Source organism: Tauraco erythrolophus, chromosome 8, assembly GCF_009769465.1.
Source record: "Tauraco erythrolophus isolate bTauEry1 chromosome 8, bTauEry1.pri, whole genome shotgun sequence".
NCBI lineage: Eukaryota > Metazoa > Chordata > Aves > Musophagiformes > Musophagidae > Tauraco > Tauraco erythrolophus.
Window position 1 is genome coordinate 6,042,503 of NC_141472.1, and position 21,580 is coordinate 6,064,082.

Consider the following 21,580-nt stretch of genomic DNA (forward strand, 5'->3'; position numbering starts at 1 on the left):
TGGGCTAAGGAAAAGCAGATGACAAATGACAAGTCTCCGTAGCTTGCAGCTCGGCTAGGTGTGAACAGATCTCCATGAGGCTTGCAAAAGGCGCTTCCCCTGGCGCAGGGCTTCTCTCTTCAGTCCCGCTGAAACCTGCTTTTTTCTTAAAAAAAAAAAGGCTCAAACTAAGATTTCCCACCTCCCGGTTTCATTGGCGCGCTCTCCGGCAAGACACGTGCTGAAGCCAACTACCTGGGCGGCTCCGCTGACCCCGGCAAACCCCCCCAAATGCCAGAGCACGCCGGCTCCCGCCACCCCCACCACCCTCCGCACGCTCCGCACTCTTTACGTTGGCAGCTTATAAAGCAGCAGATTGATTTTAAGCTGGCAGCCTTCACCTTCCCAACCGTTACCGCTCCGGGGACAGACGAGGCTTCTCGTAGGCTGGACTTAATGGGTGCCTGTGCTCGGATACCACCCACCGCTCCGGGTTCACAAAAAAAAAAAGGAATATCCATGGCTTGCCCTGATCAAGAGAGGGAACCTGCTCCTTCTGAGAACACGTCTCACTCCATCCTTCTCCAAACCCTGACAGCGTGTGTGCACACAAGACTCCCACCCCACGTAGGCTGATTTTTCTTTCTCCTTTTGCACATTTTTCTACTTATGTTTTTGACAGCAACCTCATATTTTTATTTGTGGTAATGTACATTTGTACTATCCGATGCTTCAGCCGCGGATATACTATAGACGACACACATAAAATTATACCATTCTATATAAAGATGAAAAAAAAAAAAAAATAATGTAAGAGGTACTTTGCAATCTGCCTGGCTATCTGCTGGAAACTCTCGACGGATGAGTCCCTGCTGCTGCCGCTTCCAAGCAGGCAGACTGTTGTAAAACACTCAACCCCAGTTAGCAGAATTTGCGGTGATTGCACCTATGTTTCCCTTCCTAATTCTATTGAATTTTATGTAAACAACAAAAAAAACCCAGACTCTAAAAACCTACAAAAGAAAAAAACAAAACCGAAAAAAAAATAGAGAAAACTAGTTATTTTTGGTTTATAATTAAGCAGCAGCTTCCACTAACACATCTCCATTTGGAGAAAAGAGTATTTTTTCAGACTTCCAACAAGTCCACCACATGGCGGGCTTTTATAACCTAGCCATAGAAAGTATGCAAATGAACAATATTTAATGCACAATATGTTAAAACAGGTTTTGTTATTTTTATGAAATCAGGAGCCTTTTCTCTCCATCTGCAGTCTCCTAGGCTTCGCACGCTACGCTTCCTGCAAGGGTTTACATACATTAGGACGCTTTAGAAGGAACTGTGCTTTCATTGACATCTGTAGTGAAATGGAAATGAAAAGACCAATTTGTATCTGGATGGCTTAGAGAAGTTTCATTAAAGATGCATTGTTTCTGCTGGTTTTCACCCCAGTTTCCACAAAGCCTATTCTTAAGATAGTTTCCAAATCTTTTCAAAGTTGAAAAAATAGAAAGAAAAAAACAAAATAGCAAAGCAACCTCTCCGATACACGAAAAGCAAAAAGAAATCACTTTGTTGGTGTCTGTCGTAGCCTCAGAAAATGACTACAGAAAATCCATTTGAGTCTGAACTGAGAGGTTGTCTTACAGCATGAATATTCCTCCACGCTTCGGGCTGAAAGCAAACCAGACAGTATTTGTACAGACAGCATCCAGGTCTCACAACCGCTCTGAGAACCTCGGATAAGGATTTGGGATGCTGACCCAGGGTGAGGCTTGTGTTGCCTGTCCTTGCTGCTATGGTTACCCATCTTGTTACATCAGAGCCAGGAGGAATACAGCTATCCCATTAAATCGGAGTTTTCTGTGCAAAAAAGCCCTTTTCTGCTTCAAAACCGTAAGCTTTAACACTCGCTGATGCTAGACCGTGCCTCAATTTCATATTTTGGTGGGGTTCACAACTTAATTTCCTTATTTAAAAATAGGTTTTTCCGCTGATGCTTTGTGAAAAGAGACTCATAAGCAGCAAAACAACCCACCACCGACCAACTAACAGGAGAAGCAGGAAATCTGATAACATACAAAAAGCTGTCCCGTGCAGAAAATAAACTGAAACTTCAGGAAAAATATGAGCTTCTGCTTCAGTTAAAGCAATTGAGGCAAATTTTAGCAGGTAGCGAGCATTTGGACCTGTGTGTGGTCAACTGCAGCGTGGTCTTAACTCCCTCCTGTCCCATGTGCTAAACTACTTCTGCCAAGGTAACACCCACTCGTTGTGGGCTGGGTCTGATGTTTAACCTTCCCTTGAGTGTCTTAGTGAGAAAAAAAAGAAAAACAAAACAAAACAAACAAAAAAAACCCCAACACAATAAAAAAGCCTACTGATGGCTAAAGGCAAAATGTTTCAGAGCTGCGTTTGAGTGGGACACAATCTCCCATGCTTGGGGTCTTTTGGAAAGCGCCCGAATTGGGAATTGAGAAGCATCTCTTGAACTGCAATTCACGGCATGCCAAGAGGTGCTTAGGTGCCTCTGATAAGGATTATTAATTACCAAGCAAGATTGTGCTCACCTACCACGTAATACATCAGATCTCTCTTGCTGGCAAACGAACCGACGCCGACTCGCGATACCCGTGCGTTAATCGCGCGTGGCTGGAGCCGGGTGGCTTTTTTTTCCCCCCAGCTGTAATGAAATTTAAATATTTGATAAATACAAAGTGATAGACCAATGGAAATCCCTTGCATTCTGACTAATTCAACTATTAATTTGAGGAGCATATCGTGTGACAAACGTGCACGCTGTGTTAGGGAGTGCAGCGAGGAACATCTGAATTAGGTGCTCTTTGCCAAAATAAATATTTGTAAATATTTATAACTATGGGGATTCCTGCATATGTTTAATGTCACTGCTTCCACTATTTATGAACACTGCACAAATGTTCAACTGTACCTGTAGTTAGTGTTGCTGGTGCTCCTTTAGCATACATTAATATTAATAAATGTAATAAGGAGAATGTAGAGCATTTCCCGGTATTTACCAACTGTCCGTGAGGACTGAGCGTCGCAGTGGATTTTGCCAGCACGTTCCTCAATTGTCTTCAGTTCTCGAGCGTGTCTACCCACAACGGTGACTGACACCTTATCAGTAAGCACACTATCAACTTTCACTGCACAAAGAAACCTCTTTTTACGCAAAGCGGAGTTAAAATGGTTTCATTTAGTTGTTACAACAAAAGTGGAAAGGTGGTGCTCCGAAATCTTCCAGCAGCCTCAGCCCAGACGCTGGCCAGTGCCTTCCCGGGAAGCACGTGGTGCTGACAGCAAAGATCCCATTTACCAGAAAGAACGAGGACATATTTCATGGAGACATGCTGCATTAAGACTTCCATAACCACTCCTCGACTTTCTAAATGAACAGCGAGAACGTGGGTCCTCCCTGCATCCCAGCACCTTGCAGACACTACCTTATTTCGCCTCCAGAAGCCAGGCACTGCTCTCTGCCCACGCTCCTCCGCTTCTCCCTTCCCATACAACCAGGGTTTTAAAGGTGCTTCTGTCATTTACTTCACACGCCACGGTAAAACTGATTAAAATCTGCAAAGCAGGAGAGGTTTTGAAGCTTAGACTACAGCTCCTAGGTTTTTATAATATATATTTTGAATAACTTACTGTAATTAGTGGAAGGCAGAGTAAAACTATCTGTACCCAGACACCTCACCCTTACTCACGCAGATAATCACACATCCAAGTCCAGGTGAACAACAGTGGGCATACTCATTGCCAAGAAACATTTCCTGGCATCCAAAGGAGCTTAGCGCCGTGTCCAACTCCTAACTTGCATCTCTATTTACACCCGAGATCATCTACTAAAGGTGCTCCAGCGTGGTGGGACACCACCCCGAGCACTTCCGCTGCTTTTCAACTTTGCGGGAAACTCCTACTTCCTCCCAGCACAAGAAGAAACAGAGATGAAAAGGTAGCTTGATCCTTCACCTCCAGGTCAGCATTCCTCCTCACACGTACACATGGTTTCCGCCTCACACCAAGGCCATGCTGGCACAGCCCAGCCCGTCATAAGATTCCAGTCTGAGGACTTCTTCCAGGCAATCTTAGAGACTTTGTATACCTCCTTCGCCCACCACTCCTGAAGACGAGGCTGGCCTTCTGATGGAGGCGAGAGCTTCAAAGAAGTTTCAAGAACATGTAAGTTAAATACTAGATTCAAAATCCACAACTTAATGCTAGACAAGAGAGAAAAAAAACCTGTGAAGTAGATCTCCCCAGCAGCCACTGAACTTGTACTCTTAAAGGCTGAGTTAAGGCATGACACAGTCAATGCTTTCAGAAGCTTCAGTAATTGTCCTCTCTCCTAGCAGGTGGCGAGGCTGGGGTTTTGGTACCAATAGTGGGTTTAAGGCAAATCATCTGCCACCCTCTTTGGCAAAACTCTACAGTCTCGTTGGGTTAAATCAGGTATTTACAAGGATCTTGAACTCAGACTCTGTGAAAACAAAGGAAAATTGTAGGTGATGATCCAGACTACTTGCCAAAACACGTACACATCAAATCACCTCCCGAAAAATCAAGAGCTATGGGTAGAAGCAAAGCACAGATGTTGAGAGGTTTCTGGGAGAACTGTTGCACCAGGTTATTTTAGAGCGATCTCAACACTGGCCATCCCTTTGCCCGGACTCTCTGCTTCATGTTCTCCCCATTTTGTTTACTAAAGTCTGAGGCTGTAGCTCCAGTTTCAGGATTCGTTCTCTTGGCTCCATCACGGCCTGTTTCAGATATCTCACGGAGCACCAGAGGCAGTTAGAATCCATCAGTTTTACTGGGAGACAGGGGAAAAGAAAAAAAACCAACAACTTGTGGTTTTCAGCAGAAGCCAAGACGCAAGAATTTGAAAGCACAGCTCAGAAGAGCCAGCATCTATAATCTCTTTTCTTGGACACATCAGCAGCTGCAGGTATATTCAGCGTGCCCTCTTCCAGCCCTCCGGCAGGCTGACAGCAGGTGGTCCCGTGCCAGAAGCTCCCACGGCCAGCACCTCTCCACTATGCAGGGAAACGATCCTTCCCAGATGACAGCTTCCTGGGCAAGAGACTGATCTTGGTTAGACATATCCTACTGAGAACGTCTGGTGTTCAAGTTTATGAGGCTCCAATGTCTCCAGGAAAGGGAACGATGGTTATGTTCCCCGATCACCAGCTCGCAGTGAAAAGATCCCACATTATTAGTTTTTCAGCTTCCAGATGGATATATAATTTTGTATCCCGGTTTCCTTCCCATCCTGTTTCTGCTAACCTCTCTTAAAAGGCTGAAAGCTTCCAAAGTCGCTCGGTCCCTCCAAGCCCCAAATATCTGCAGAGGTAAAGTGCTGGGAACGCATTTGTATGTGCCTTTTGCTCCCTGACTGCCACTCCAGTCTAGCTTTTACCCTTTCTCCAGAAGCAGTTTCTCAGACCCTTCCCAGAAAGCAGGGAGCTCCACTTGTAGTATCCAGCATGTTCAGTTCCTTCTCTCGTTTTCCCCTCCAAAGGGGAGGAAAACTCCTTTGCGTTTGCCTCCACTGTGTTTTTATATGGTTATTATTGAAGGGGAGGACAAATCCATACACCTTGTACCTGGAGCAGGGAACGTCCATCTGACAACAAGTGGCAATAAGGAATCTCCGTAAATCAAAGAACCATATAAACTGTCCTGTAAAGGAGTCTCAGATATTTAATGCTAAAAGAGATTTTATCAGGCCATAAGTGATCAGACCTCAATACTCCAAGGAGCAGATATGTCCTCTGTGAACTGTTTCAGGGAGCAGAGGAGTTGGAATGGGAATGTTATGCTACAATCAGTATCAGGAGTGCAGATGGAGGACAAAGAGATCCTATAATGGGAGCAGCTAGAGGAGCCACCACTAGCTTTTGGTCATTTCAAAGAAGGACATATGACTAAAGAGAAGGAGGAGCCACCATTCCCCATCACCCATGTGAAAGAAGAGTGGCTGAACCAGAAAGCTGGCAGGGATGGTAGACCTCACTGGAGTGTTCCTGCTGAGCTTCTCAAACAAACGAGAGAGAAGAAAAAAGAGGAGAAAAAGGATGGAGTACCACCACTGGCAGCGTGGCTACTGACACACGGCATCAGCCACCATTCCTGTGTGATTTCGGGTTCAGCTCTATTCGGCAGAGGGTGGAAATAAGGCAATGTGCACTGGCAGCCAGAAAGCCAACCGTGTCCTGGGCTGCATCCAAAGCAGCGTGGGCAGCAGGTCGAGGGAGGGGATTCTGCCCCTCTACTCTGCTCTCGTGAGACCCCCCCTACAGTGCTGCGTTCAGCTCTGGGGTCCCCAACACAAGAAGGACATGGAGCTGCTGGAGCGAGTCCAGAGGAGGCCATGAAGATGATCCGAGGGCTGGAGCATCTCTGCTATGAAGACAGGCTGAGAGAGTTGGGGCTGTTCAGCCTGGAGAAGAGAAGGCTCCGGGACGATCTTATCGCAGCCTTCCAGTACCTGAAGGGGCTACAAGAAAGCTGGAGAGGGACTTTTTACAATGGTGTGTAGTGACAGGACAAGGGGCAATGGCTTTAAATTGAAAGAGGGGAGATTTCCATTAGATCTAAGGAAGAAATTTTTCATTCAGAGGGTGGTGAGGCACTGGACCAGGTTGCCCAGAGAAGTTGTGGCTGCCCCATCCCTGGTAGTGTTCAAGGCCAGGTTGGATGAGGCTTTGAGCAACCTGGTGTAGTGGAGGGTGTCCTTGCCCATGGCAGGAGGGTTGGAACGAGATGATCTTTGATGTCCCTTCCAACCCTAACCATTCCACGATTCCATGACACGGCGGTGAAGCAGACTGCAACACGAGGCAGAGACAACCCCAGCACCCGTGGTGCCCAGAAGAAGGCCTCATATTCAACACCATCTGATGCTCCTGTGAGCACAGCAGAAGCATCGTTTCTAAAGATAACGAGCCAGCAACGTAAACACTAAATATTCACCATTTTTACGCAACAGGAAACTTAAACGCAGAGATTAATCCAACAGTATCGTTCGTATCGTGTGTATATGAGCGAAGTGAGTCACGTGGTTTACGTTTTAAATGCAACTTCATCCTCCCATACAACAGATCAAGGTTGTTAAGAGCTCATATGCAGCAACAGGACAAGGTTATGGGTGTTAATTTATCAGTGACGGCGCATATTAACAGGTCAATATTCCTGCCCTAACAGTGGGACTCACACGGGTATTTCTTTACTCATGCCCTGATTCTCTATGGGTTCTCTCTACTTCCAATCTTTTTTATCAAGTTCAAAAATAAGATAAAGTTGGAGTAGAAAATTCGGAGGTGTGAACTGCACAAATATTCCTTCTCCTGCTGCTTAATTTGAAATTCCAAACTGAATAGAGACTATAAGGCTTCTAGCTGTAAAAAAAAAATAAAAATAAATCACTTCACTGTGCCCCACACCCATTTTACTGGGAGGCAAAGTTGTGCTATAAAGGATGAAAGAACAGAAATTTGACCACTTCAAAAGTTGTATGGACTACACAGAAAAAGTGAGCATGTGCTACCAAAAAAAGACCCTGTATCTGTTTGTCAGCCACTGAACTCTGCCATTTCTGCCATTTACGTCAGACATTCAGCCTTCAGAACGCCCAACAGTCAGCCCAATTTAAGCCCAACTTCGGGAGATTAACAAGAAAACGCACTGGGCAAAGGTCTCTTCTTTGGCTTCACCAAAGGAACGTGGAGAGGCTGAACTCAGGGGGCAACAGGCTTTTCATCTCCCACTGCTGATGAGTCAGAAAATCTCTGTATTCTGCTGGAAAGTTGTGAAGCCTCAGAGCAAAGACACTTGAGTAACAGTGGAAGGAGGTCAAGGCTGGCTGTGCCAGCAGACTCTGTGGACACTGGTACAGGGATTCACAGGATGAATGTCACCATGTCCACCAGCTGCGTGACTTCACTTTTGACTGAGGTTTTTACATCTCTAATCTGGAAAAATCTGGAGTTCTCATTCTGCTCCTTCCAGCCTACAAACCATGGCCCATATCAGGAGGAACCAAAAAGAAACGTGCTTCAAACCTGGTAAAACAGGTTTGAAGTACGTCTGTAAGGACCAGGGCAGACAACCTTCCTGGCTGAGCAACAACCCAGCTTCAGTCCAGAAACCACCCAACGCCAGGTAGGAAGATGCCCAAGTTAACCCAGACTGCTGCATGACTTCTTCAACTGAGAGATGGGCCTCACAAGTGTCCAAGGTGCTACAGCAATTTGTTGACACTACTCATCCCTCTGTGTGCAGATTTGTCCTCATTGTTCTTGGAAAAAATCTTGACTTTGAGGCTGAAGAAAGCCACCTCCCACCCTTCAAAGAGAGCAAATGCTCTGATCTTAGAAAAGCTTTCCCCAGGGTTACTTCCATCAGAAGTTAAGTTTTGCAGCATCCAGGTTGAAGTCTTGGAATCAGCTCCGCACACCAGAAAAACGAGGCAAGGTCACCGAAAAAGAACAGGAAGGCACCTGGAAATAGCAAAGGAGCACAGCACAACGGATTCAAGGAGTAACGAGGCACAAAATGTTCCGTCTGTTTTTTTACCACTGACTGTACCCAGCTGCAGCTTTCTAAGATGAATAATCCTGTCGTGTCAGAATATAGACAGCGGCAGACACCTGGTATCTCTGGGCTTTTAAAGTTTCTCTTGAAAACGACACAGGCTGTGAGGAACAGGAGCTCTGCAGGAGAGAGGCAGAGCAGAGGGAATCATTCCGCGCTGGCTGCTGAGGGCTGGAAGGATGGAGCAGACACGCTCCGCAATGCCAGTTGTGGAATGGGGAGGGTAAAATGGAAGTTTGCCTTTCCAGAGTCCAACATGAGGAGCAGGACAAAGGGGGAAGGGGCATGCTTTGCAGGAACCAAGGTGCCACCTTCAGCACCCCCATCGCAGGGGCGATGGGGGAAGGTGCCACCCAGCACAGCTGCAAGACAGAAGCAGATGACACCAACCCCATCAGTAGATTTGAAACGAGCATATTTTTTTCCTGTTAAGTAGGAATCAACACAGAGAGGCCATCAAAAAGAGGCTCGAAGTGGCCACATTAAAAGACAATGCGATTTGTGACCAACGAGCGTTCCTGCAAGCAAATCTGCTGTTCCAAGGGCAGGTGGCTCCAAATGAAAGCAAAGGGCAGTTTCTCACCTTAGCATCAACATGAAGACACCAAGCTGTGTGGTGTGGTGGGCACGACGGAGGGAAGGGATGCCATTCAGAGGGACCTTGACAGGCTGGAGAGGTGAGCCTGTGAGAACCTCATGAAGTTCAACAAGGCCAAGTGCAAGGTCCTGCATGTGGGTCGGGGCAATCCCAAGCACAAGTAGAGGCTGGACGGAGAATGGATTGAGAACCGCCCTGAGGAGAAGGACTTGGGAGTGCTGGTGGATGAAAAGCTCAACATGAGCCGGCAATGTGCACTGGCAGCCCAGAAAGCCAACCGTGTCCTGGGCTGCATCCAAAGCAGCGTGGGCAGCAGGTCAATGGAGGGGATTCTGCCCCTCTACTCAGCTCTCGTGAAACTCCACCTGGAATACTGTGTTAAGCTCTGGAGTCCCCAGCACAAGAAGGACATGGAGCTGCTGGAGTGGGTCCAGAGGAGGCCACGAAGATGATCCGAGGGCTGGAACACCTCTGCTACGGAGACAGGCTGAGAGAGTTGGGGCTGTTCACTCTGGAGAAGAGAAGGCTCCGGGGTGATCTTCTAGCAGCTTTCCAGTACCTAACGGGGGCCTACAGGAAAGCTGGAGAGGGACTTTTTACAAGGGCATGTAGTGATAGGACAAGGGACAATGGCTTTAAACTGAAAGAGGGGAGATTTTGATTAGATATAAGGAAGATATTTTTTACATTGAGGGTGGTGAGGCACTGGAACAGGTTGCCCAGAGAAGCTGTGGATGCCCCACCCCTGGAAGTGTTCAAGGCCAGGTTGGATGAGACTTTGGCCTACCTGGTGTAGTGGAGGGTGTCCCTGCCCATGGTAGGGGGGTTGGAATGAGATGGTCTTTGAGGTCCCTTCCAACTCTAACCATTCTATGATCTTTGAGGTCTCTTCCAACCCAAACCACTCTGTGATTCTATGACACCTATTAAGTCCAGATATCTTTGGAAAAAAATTACATTTTCTTTACAGCGTTGCAAAATCTGCCTGGAAGATTCCCTGGAATACTTTTGTCTCCAAAACAAAAATAAGGCATGGCCAGAGAGTTTCACCCCACGTCTCTGAACAAGGAGCTAACACCTCAGATGTGTTACCATCTCTCAGTCAGGGCCTGAAAGCTACACTGACGAAAAAACGTCATTTGAAATCAGCAAAAACTAATAAAATCATCTCCTCAGACTTCATCCGAACTTTGCTACATATATAAAGCCAATGTCTGAAAACATTCCACGTATTTTTACTTATTGGCATAAAGCCATTACGCAGCACAGGACACTGCTAAGTGGAGGAAATCGCTGTGCTAATAAAAACGAAGCGATTTCAGAATCACTCCCCAGGTGACATCGCCACAAAAGCTCCTTTCGTGCTTGCTGCCTGTGCGCAAAGCCACGACTCCTCTGACCATCCTGCGCACGGCGCACGTATGGCCCAGCGCTCCCTCCGCCACTGATGCACACAAATACCCTTTGCTCAGATGACAGAAAAACCAGGAATTGCATGATGTAATTAACATCTTTGCGTGCCTCCAGAGTAGGATTTCAGGCCGACGAGGAGCCGGCAGGCTCAGCTGCTTGCCTGTGTTGCCATCCCATCACCATCAGGACTCTGCTGTCATGTGCTAACGCTGACGTGCGTCAGCGTCCTGAATAAGTTTCCGGCTTTGGCTATAAAACAGCCAGAGCTGGGAAGAGCCCCACTCCGAGCTCGGGCAGCACAGGGACGGAAGAGATTAAACCACATTACCCACCACGTCCTTCGCTTCTCTGTTGAGCTCACACCGCCCGAGGTGCCTCTGGCTCTGCCGAAGCGTGGATCCTGCCCCTCTTCAATCATCTTGCTCCGGCCCTTGACCAGAAGGCAAGTGGAAAAGCTTTTGGTAAGTTCCAGCTGATCTTGGCTGGGAATGAGTGACTAACAAAGGAAAAAATTCCCTGTCGATTCCTTCGCAATCAAAGGTCAAGCAAAGCTCACACTGGGACCCACGGAGAGGTTTTCCACCGTCTCGCTGGCAACGTCCTGGGCACCAGGCTCCTTATTCCATCCTTGTTTTTGTTTAGGAAAGCAGATTTGAAGGCTATAAATATTGTCCCACATCTGGCGAGGCACGCCGGAGTGGAAAATCTGTCTCGTTGAAGGTAAGCAGCTACAGAGGAGAGGAGCCTCCACCTCCAGCCCGCAGCAGCCTCCGGTGCTCACCAGCTCCGCTTCCCATTCCCGTGCCGCTGTCGGGTGCCGAGCCTCGGCAATCTGCAAAGCCGCGCTGTAGTTGTGAAAGACAGTTTTCTCTATTTCCATATGGTGTGAAGTCTTCATAAGGCTCGGCTGATTTTCCCTAAACATGTCAGGGCTTTCTCGTTACTCCCCACGTGCAATGATCCCACTCCCTTCGTGCGCCAAGCTCCAACTGTGTCCATTATATTTCCCTTCCACAAATATTATTTCACTCGCAGCCCAGCTCTCTGAACTGCACGATCTTCTGGAATTTGCCACCTTTACATGGAGGCTACTTCTTCCAAAATACAATGTCCGTGAAAGCAAAGAGTGCTTGGGGTGGGGGGGACAAGGGAAGGGCTCGCACGTGCAGGCAGAAGGACCACAACCGTCCTGTCGTCTTCTCCTCTTGTGCTAGGTCAGATGATTAAAACTGGGATGCTGGAATAAAACTACGTTCTGGAAAATGCCCAAACTTCAGATTTCAATAGGAAAAAGTTATCGTCTACTCTACTTGAATAGAAAAACAAAAAAGACACGACAGCATTTTTCAAGCCAAATTTCGTTTCCTTAAGAAGGGCTTAGGACGTTCCTTATAGTAGTGCTTTGTTTGGGGAGTGGGAGGGAGAGATATTCCCCCCTCTTCATTCATATCAAATCAGAACAGTTCCTCTGTTCACACCAACACCACAGTAATAAAAGAAAAAAAAAAAGAACACAAAACCTGGTTCCTCCTGTACTAGCTAAGGGGTTAACATTTAAAATGAGTAAGCTCTTTAAAATCTTCACAGTGCTGCTTGCTGTAACTTAGCAATGCTGGCTGTACATACGTCTGTCCAAAATTCAGAAAAGCTATAAAGAAACGCATCAAAACCATTTTTTACTTCTAGCAGCAGATGCCCAGCCACTGAATTCCTGCTGACAAAACTAGTCGATGTCTAGAAGTTAAAGAGTGCAAAGGTATTTAAACCTGAATGTCTTGACAAAAGAGTGATCCAACACGATGCAACTGTATGCAGACACAGGTCTGCTATATCCAAAATATGCTTCCAATCCAGGATTTGTAAGCAAAAGGATTTAGAAACAGGCATGAGACTGAGTAAAGCACAGAAATTGCTGCTCAAGTACACAAACAAATAAATGCTTTGCACTTATAGATTAAAATGGTAGATGTGAGGCTGTAATAAAAAAAAAAAAAATTGATTCCAGATAGTGGTAGATATGCAAAACTTCATAAGAGGCAGAAATTTTTCCGCCTTCGCAGAAATCGTTTACAAAGCAATTGCATAATTTAATAGTATGATTAACAAAGGCCCCGGTGACCTCCAAGGAAGCCAGTGCCAGGGACAAAGCCAACGAACTGCCATTGACTCTGACATCAGAGTAAGTTTAGAGCTTTGATGTTTTACATTTTTGGTTTCATTACGTTTTGAGGTTGTGCTGATGCTGAAAATTCTAACAAAACTGCAGGAGCCCTGAATTTTTGGAAAAGAAGTAAATTTATAAGACACACAATCACCTTGCAATAGCTGCTGAAAGTTTCCTTTCTGAATCAAAAAAACCCACCCAAAACCTCAATGTCAGGGAAGGCGTTGAAGATGCCCAAGAACCAAAGCTGGTGCAGCAGTACGGTGCGCTGTCATCAGTCATTATGTACAGTCTTAATCTCCAGAAATCTGGGCAGGTTTAGGTTCCCAAGCCTTTCCTTACCTGAAGTGAGACTACACCTCCACCTGAAGAAGAAACTTGGGAATATACGTTTGTAAAAGTGACAGACACACAATCCTTTCATTACAACACTGTAAACTCAGGCTACAAAACACTTCCAGCTGAACAATCTCCCAACTACATCGCTCAGTCGAAACTACCTCTGCATATTGAACACTTCGCTTTGAAGACAAGAGACTAATAAAATTCTTAATCTCATCAGTGACACCATAAGCCAATGATCGAACGAAGTTAACTTATTCTGACTTCCCAAAGATGATGTCAAGAATTTGCTGTTTCCTTCATGTATTGAGTCTAAAGATTCAGTGTTTGAATAAATAGGAAAGATGATAGACAGCATCCCCACTCCTGCTCCTCCCCACATTGCAGATGTGCCCAGCAGTAGCACGTCTGCCCAGATCTTTCACAAAACGAGGCAAGTTTGGGTGCTGTGCACTCCCTGCCCTGGCATTAAAAGACGAGGAGAGAAGCAGTAGGAATCATTTCCTTCACCCAACGTATGTGCAAGAGCGAGCCCTCCCTTGCACGCTTGGAGCAGCACAGCATGCACACGTGCACATGAGATGTGCACTACATCCCCTGAGCAGTTGATTTTTAAAAAATCATCTGAATTCCTCCAAAAATGCTCTGCATCTTCAATTAGGACTATTTCTTATTTTAGATATAAGGAAGAAATTCTTCCCTCTGAGGGTGGTGAGACACTGGCACAGGTTGCCCAGAGAAGCTGTGGCTGCCCCATCCCTGGAAGTGTTCAAGGCCAGATTGGATGGGGATTTGAGCAAGCTGGTGTAGTGGAGGGTTTCCCTGCCCATGGCAGGGGGGCTGGAACGAGATGATCTTTGAGGTCCCTTCCAATCCAAACCACTCCATGATTCTACATCAAATTTCACAGTTCAAACCCTAGCGCTTCACTTACACAGGATAAAAGGTTTTCATTTGCTTTAATATCCCCTTGCTTTTTTCCAGAGCCATAAAGGAGCCGGACAGCTCAAAGTCCAGATATGGGCTTATAAATTCCAGTTCTCTGGACAAAATAATAGCTTCCCTGCACCTACCATCACTGCACTTAACACAATTTCTGAAAGTTGACTTAATCTAAGAATCATCTAAATGTGGACTCATTTATGAGCACAAACGTAAGAAGCATGTTTTACCCCAAAAATGTAAATCATAATGACACATTAGTGTCAATTTGGGGTTTATTTTATTTGTGAGGTATCATGGAGTTTATTTCAATAATGTGCTATTTTATTTTTAAAGCCATTTTGGGCACAGTGACACACTTACTACTATGGGAGATCACCTTGCAGGTCATCCTTTTTCAGACAGGATTATATCATTCCTATTTTGAGTTTTTCATCCAGCCAAGCTTATACATTTAGAGGAAGAAATTCATTACCTCATGGTCTAGATAGACTGTGCTAACTGGCTTCCTAAAATTAGATCTTGACTTCCTTCTAACGCAGACTTTTATCAAAATCAGTCATAGCTTTAACAGAAACGAGAGCAAACATGTTCCTATCATCAGTGCTTTGAGTTTCTCTATTCAATCTGAACGACCCTTTCTTGTTCTGAAGAGACGAACATCTAAAAACACATATGATTACAAGGAAATAATGAAAATATTTGTCACAGATATTTCCCATCCTTTGCTCTCGAATGGACTAGGTGAACCGCAGACACCGTAACTCTCCTTGTGCTGTTCATGCACGAACACGTGCACATAGGCAGTTGTGTACACATACATACACGCTTCTTATGCATACATATGAGCATACATAAAAATATATTTTCAGAAGACCTGCTAAGGACACAGGCATTTGCTGTTAATCAGTCTTGAAACAGCAACTGTTCTTACAAACCCAGGCTCGTATCTGCGTTTGAGAAGTCTGTAAATAATACCCCATTCACTTTTAATCCTATCTTCCCCACTCTGACATGTATTTTGTATTAAAATGAAAGTTATATAAGGTTGAATTGAGGTTGCTTTTTAATATTACATTAATGCTATTTACCATGTGCAGTGCTAATCCTCCTTTGAAAAGAGAGCATATTAGCAATTCTGAAAGCTTGTGTTGCCATGGCAATAGTCTATCACCGTGAAATATTTCTATCATGTCTAACGTTTCCACTATGCAACAGCCATCTTCTAAACCGTACTTCCTACTTATCCTATGCGCTCCGTTTCCTCTCCGTCCGGTGCGACAGCGTAGCGCAAAGCACCCGCCCGGTGCCTAACTCGCACCGTGCAACTCCGAAAAGTCTCCTTGCACACGCTGCATCCGTGTTTCCCATTCCTGCACCTGTGCTTCCTACTCCTGCAGAGACACTAAGGTCCAAGCGTTTGCTTTGCACCCGACGCTGATGGCATATGTCCAGCGAGCAGCTCCTATGCCATTCTACTCCCAAATATATGATGCTAATAACAGGTAACCCAAAAGCACTCCTGTTGGGTGAAATTCTATCGAAACTTCTCAAATCCAGGGAAAGCAAGCCACCCGTTGGCAGTTACACACACGACTTCTGAATAGACGCAGACAGGTGGATCATGTTTAACATGACACCAGCATACGTTGCTTCCTCTCCTCCACCCTATCCCCCTTTTAAATCTTGATGCTTTCATTCCTTAAAAATCATTTTGAGCAACCTGGTGTAGTGGAGGGTGTCCTTGCCCATGGCAGGGGGGTTGGAATGAGAAGATCTTTGAGGTCCCTTCCAACCCAAACCATTCTATGATTCTCTAAAAAGGGGTTACCAAGTCCAGCACAGTACCTCTGCCCCTAAAATAAAACAGTCGGTACGTCTCCTCCCGGTGAGGGGATGCTTTCGCCCACAACTCAGCGCAGGGCTGCCCACCACTTACTTTGATGTGCTCGTGCAGCTGAGCCTCATGCTGCCGGGAGAGCTGCTCGTGCTGCCGCTGGAACTCGGCGATGAGGATCTGTCTCTGGATCTGCTGTTTCTGCTTGAGCGCCAGGAGCTCCTGTTGGAGCTGCTGTTCCCGCAGCGTCGGCTCCGTCACGGGCATGGAAAACTGGTGGTCCAAGCGCAGATCCATGGGGACTGAAGTCGGTGCAACTTGCAAGGGCAGTGCTGTGGTCACATCAACTACAATATGAAAACATAACAATAGAGATGAATTTATTCCTCGTTCACACAGGGATCTATACAGCATCCAGCAAAGGCCTTGAGGATCCACAGATCGAATCAAGAAGAGCACCGTTAAACTCGCACCCTTTAGTAAATGGTAAAGAAGCACTTTGTGAATTCAGAGTTCAAGCAGCCTTCCTCCAACTATTGCCTCCTAAAAACACATGCATTTTCTAAAAGCAAAGACTTCAACACATCACTCGTGACCTTTCCTACCATATCTGGGTAGTCAAAACATAGATCTCCGTTCCACTCTTCTAGCACCACTTGAAATGAGAAGGATAAAGATCAGTCTAAGACTTCACAGAAAGGATCAGTCTTGACTTACGACCGACCAACCAAGGGACTTCCATGGTCAAGAACATGAGGGTCCTACTTTAAAAAAATTCTGCAGAAAAACACTTTAGAATCAGTTTTTATGGCAGGAGCTTAGCCATACGGAAATGGGTAGTGAAGTATCTAAGACAAATTAAGTGATGACAGACTTGACTTAACTTGCAACCACCAGAAAGGTGCAAACGTGTTCTGCAGGCAGCGATGGGGAGCAGGCGCCCAAATGGGGACCATGCTAAGCCTTGCCTCTCTCCTGCAAACTCCAAGTCGGCCAAACCTGAAGCACAACCAAGACTAAGGCAGAGAACAGTAACATGTACCAAGAGGACCTGTAACTCAGCTTCACCATAAGAGATGTATGCTAAGAGAAGAAAAAAGGGAAAACTACTACCTTGTTTATCAGTATAGTAAAGTTCAGTCCTTTGCTTACACAAAAAGCATCTCCCTGAAGACAAGGGGCTTGTCGTAAGAAAGGGCAGCAACAGACACCTACAAAAAATACCTTTGCAATAACTGAGCCCAGCTTGTTTCTGATAAAAAAAAATAAAAAATTGCTGCCACCCCATGAATGACTAGAAATTTCTAAATTCCACCTGAATGACAGTTCTGCGATTCACATGTACTCCGTACGTTTGTCACGTTTAATGCCTCGCTCGACAGGGCAATCACTCAACAACTCCTCTGATACCTTTGAATGAACATCATCTGCAGAATAAAAGAGGTTAACCCTTCAAAAAACATTGAGCTTTGACAAAACTGGAAAATAAAAGGTTGTTTGTTTTTTTTTTTTTCCCCTCGGTTGCTTGGTGGTTTTATTTTATCTAATGTTTTCTTTTTTAATATTTAAGATGTGTTTATGCAAGGTTGGGAGGGAGCATCGGCAGCGTCACTGAAGGTGGATTGGTCGCACATCTGCTCAGACACCTACCCCATGTAAAAGGGTTATCTGGGCTTTGCTGCAGAGTCTGTGGGGCTCCTGCATGACGCTGGGGAAGGCTATGAGATCTGACGAGGGTAGAGCTGCCACTCTACTACAAAACCATGGGTAGAAGCCACCACGAGGCCAGTCCCAGCAAGACAAACATCCTTCCAATGCAAAAGTAAAGGCAGTTTTACTACACGAAAGCTGATTTCTCCCCACCTACAAATGAACTAGCTGGTGAAGTAAACAATTCACAATGAATTGCATCCTAAGCAGCGTGGGCAGCAGGTCGAGGGAGGGGATTCTGCCCCTCTGCTCTGCTCTCATGAGACTCCCCCCTGCAGTGCTGCATTCAGCTCTGGGGTCCCCAACACAAGAAGGACATGGAGCTGTTAGAGAGGGTCCAGAGGAGGCCACGAAGATGATCTGAGGGCTGGAGCACCTCTGCTATGGAGACAGGCTGAGAGAGTAGGGGCGGTTCAGCCTGGAGAAGAGAAGGCTCCGGGACGATCTTATTGCAGCCTTCCAGTATCTAAACGGGCTACATGAAAGCTGGAGAGGGGCTTTTGACAAGGGCATGCAGTGATAGAACAAGGGGCAATGGCTTTAAACTGAAAGACGGGAGATTTAGATTAGATAGAAGGAAGAAATTTTTTTACACTGAGGGTGGTGAGGCACTGGAACAGGTTGTCCAGAGAAGTTGTGGCTGCCCCGTCCCTGGAAGTGTTCAAGGCCAGGCTGGATGAGGCTTTGAGCAACGTGGTGTAGTGAAGGGGGTCCCTGCCCATGGCAGGGGGGTTGGAACGAGATGATCTTTGAGGTCCCTTCAAACTCTAACCATTCAGTGATTCCATGATTCTATAAAAGCAAAAAGCATGCAAAACCTTTAGGAACCACAAAAGGTTAAGGAAAAGTTTTACTAAAACAGATCAGTAGCTTTCACCACTTGCATGTCGCCCCTGGCAATAGTAGTTGAAGAGCAACTTTCATGTTATACAAAATTAAACTCGTATTTCACTTCAAGCCTGATCATTAAACCCGAGGTCTGACTTCAGCCACCTCCTCAAGGACATGAGACAGGGCAGCACAAGTTGACTCTATCCTTCCAAGTAGCATGTCCTCAGAGATCACCTGAAGACATCTGTAAATTGTTAGAAATAAATGAGGACGCTGCACCGAACGCAGCACGCAGCCCTGGGCACACTTCGCTGTCACCCTCCTGTGCCATTTCCTGGAGGGCATCTCAGCGATACCCGGCAAACGTCCACACGCAACGTTACAAACTCTATCAGGACACTAACATCATCAATCCCAGAGTTTTAATAGCTTTCCCCAAATGCTATCCATTTATTTATTTTGCCAGTAATTGAGAAACGTGTAAAGAAGTTGATGCTGGTAAAATCTGAAGCTAAACGAAGCACAGAGGAGCAGTGAAAAATAAAAATTAAAATGAAACTAAAAATTAAAATGAAACTAAAAATAAAAATGAAATAAAAATAGTGGGGTAATTTAGAAAAATCAGGGGTGTTTTGTAAAGTGGCACCATGTAAACCAAAATGCACTGCCCTGACACCAAGAAAGGCAACTCCATTTTAGAGGGGAAGAAGGACTTTGAGTAAAGTGGTGGAGTTTTAAAAAGCCCAGCCAGGCCAGTGCTGCTGGACCTGAAGGCAGAAAAAAAAGTAATAATCTGAGAAATGAATGTAAAATGTTACTCAGTCTACACAAAACCAGTTTCAGGGAGAACATCGTCACTTCTTCAAAAGCAGAGAAGTGTAGGAAATGGAAAGCACAGTAAAAAAAAAAAAAAATCATTACTTTTATTTGAAAATAAAGATGCAAAAAGGAGGAGGGAGGGTGTTACAGAGATGGAATTATCCGAGTTGAGTTTCTTAATGTTTCTGGAGAAGCGGGGCTGTGGCTCCCTTGCAAACCCCCGGTGCTCAGGCACTCCTGAGGCTGGCAAAGCCACCCAGCCCAGGGCGCAGCGGACACCCTGTGCCCTGCGGGCAGGTCCTGCCTGCACCCGTGGGTGCGGGGGCTGCCTCCTGCTCCATCACATATGAACGCCCCCCCCCCCTCCAAAGCAGGCAGCAGGGCTGTACGGGTGCGAGAGCAGCATCCCTCCCCCTCCCTTACACTGGGGAGGAGGAGACTTTTTTTTTTTTTCCCCTGGATGGAAACATTTTCTGCAAAAGGTCACATTACTGGAAGTGTTGCTATTTTTCAACCCACAAGCTCTTCCCTCCGCTTCCCTATTGTTTTCCTTCCTGTGGCCTTTCTGCCCGCTCCCCTCTCTCCCCCGCAGGACCCGAGCTGGGATTCTTCACCACAGGTCACGGAGCCACAGTCAGGGATTTCGGGGAGGAGCCATGCTCTTCGCTACAGAGAACCATTTGAACCCATCCAAACAACACGTTCCTAAGCCGTCCTTGGGAACGGCCAACGTTCTCCTACGTGGTCGGTCCCGTGGTCAGCCCCTTCCCATCCCTGCCCACGGAGCATCCCTATGGCAACTGCCGCAGCCGCTGGCACAGAAAAAGGCCTTCATCCGTTTTCCCCGCACGCGAGTGGGAGCCGACAGCTTGAAAGCAATTTCATTTCATGGACTATCGCTTCAGAAACTCATCTCTGATATGATGCTTTAAACGAGATCCAGGTTCGCCAGGATTTCAGTATTTCAGAGTGACGGAAGAACATTTTGGATTCCTCCGGCACCGCTCGAGCTCAGGAAACCCTATAACAGCCCTATATCTATACGGTACCTGCCCCACCAGCGCGGTGTACAGGGCCAGAGGTGCCATCTGAAACCATCGGATGTACCAAGGACTGTGGGGAATGGGATGTGTCCCAGAACAGTACAAGAGTAAAGTTTCCATGTCAGCAAAAACCCCATTACTATGTTGGATCTTTACAGGAACTGGGGAGAGAGAGAATTTAGAAAAAAAAAGAGTCCTAATGTAAACCGGGTATTTTCAGCTATTTGGTCAAAACCAAGCAGCCAGCCCCAAAAGAGAACATGACGCAGCGTGGCTATCAAAAATCCAGTGCAATCATCTGCAGAAGGTTATTATGTTCTGAGCATTACTAATGTAATTACCACACATTACAAAAGACATGCAGGGATTACTCCTGGAATAGCAGTAATTTTATCGGGTGGCAAATCCAGGGGAACATCACAGGCTGCCACACCATGTCACCAGGGGCAGAGACCCGGCTTTACAAGAAGCCAAACCAGACTTGTACAACTCAGCTCGGTCCTACCCCACCGAATCCAACTGTTGGAGTGGTGACTCCAACGTAAGGACGTAGATACACCTGACCATCAGCAATGCACGGGATCCACATGGAAATGCTGTCCAGGCAAGCGCTGGATACAGACAGGAGCACAGCTCCTCCCTTATAGACAAATACCCCAGAGCTCCAAAACTCCCCAAAGATAAAATTTTGAGTATGATTTAATTCAACATTAAAGCCCTCAAGGCTCCAGGAGAGCTCGAAACAGTTAATCCTCAAGGATCAAACCCAATGAGTCAGTAAACCAACGGGCGCAGTGGGCTCCGTGAATCACAAGCCTTTTAAATGCATTTACTATTTTTACGTCCAGTCGAAGATTTCTGAGCACCCGGCAATAACATCTCTCATCTTTTATACACGTGGACTAAAGGTCAGTGTTACTAATCCAGAGGTAGCAGTCACTCGCTCCCGCTTCCCCGGTCTCCGTGTAAATCCGTTGATCTTCACTCCAGCTCAACGGATTTGTCAAGGCTATTTAGGCTAAACGCAAGTTTTCCTTGAAATCTGTGTGCGTTTTCCTACATGCACATTTATGAGCCAAACACTGTGCTTCCTAAAAGCAGAAAACAAAAGCTTTCAACACGTTAAAATAAAACCAATTGCAGCCAGAAGGAATACACAACTACTCGTGATCCCTACTACTTGTGATTGTGTCGCGTGATACACGACTCCTGCGTTACTCCCTAAGAAGAGCCTTAACTTGCACCATGCTGGATAAAAGTCCCAAGAAAACTTGACAAACCTCAAA

At 46.1% G+C, this 21,580-nt stretch overlaps 1 protein-coding gene across 7 annotated transcripts in view; it reads right to left on the minus strand.

Annotated features, from left to right (window-relative positions):
• Window positions 1-21,580, minus strand: part of LOC104377105 (histone deacetylase 4) — a 245,875-nt gene that overhangs the window by 107,773 nt on the left and 116,522 nt on the right. For all 7 annotated transcript variants that reach the window (XM_086616117.1, XM_086616114.1, XM_086616115.1 and 4 more), the window contains exon 3: window positions 15,994-16,238. In XM_086616117.1, coding sequence (XP_086472243.1) covers window positions 15,994-16,238 — 245 coding nt within the window. The remainder of the gene's footprint in view (window positions 1-15,993; window positions 16,239-21,580) is intronic.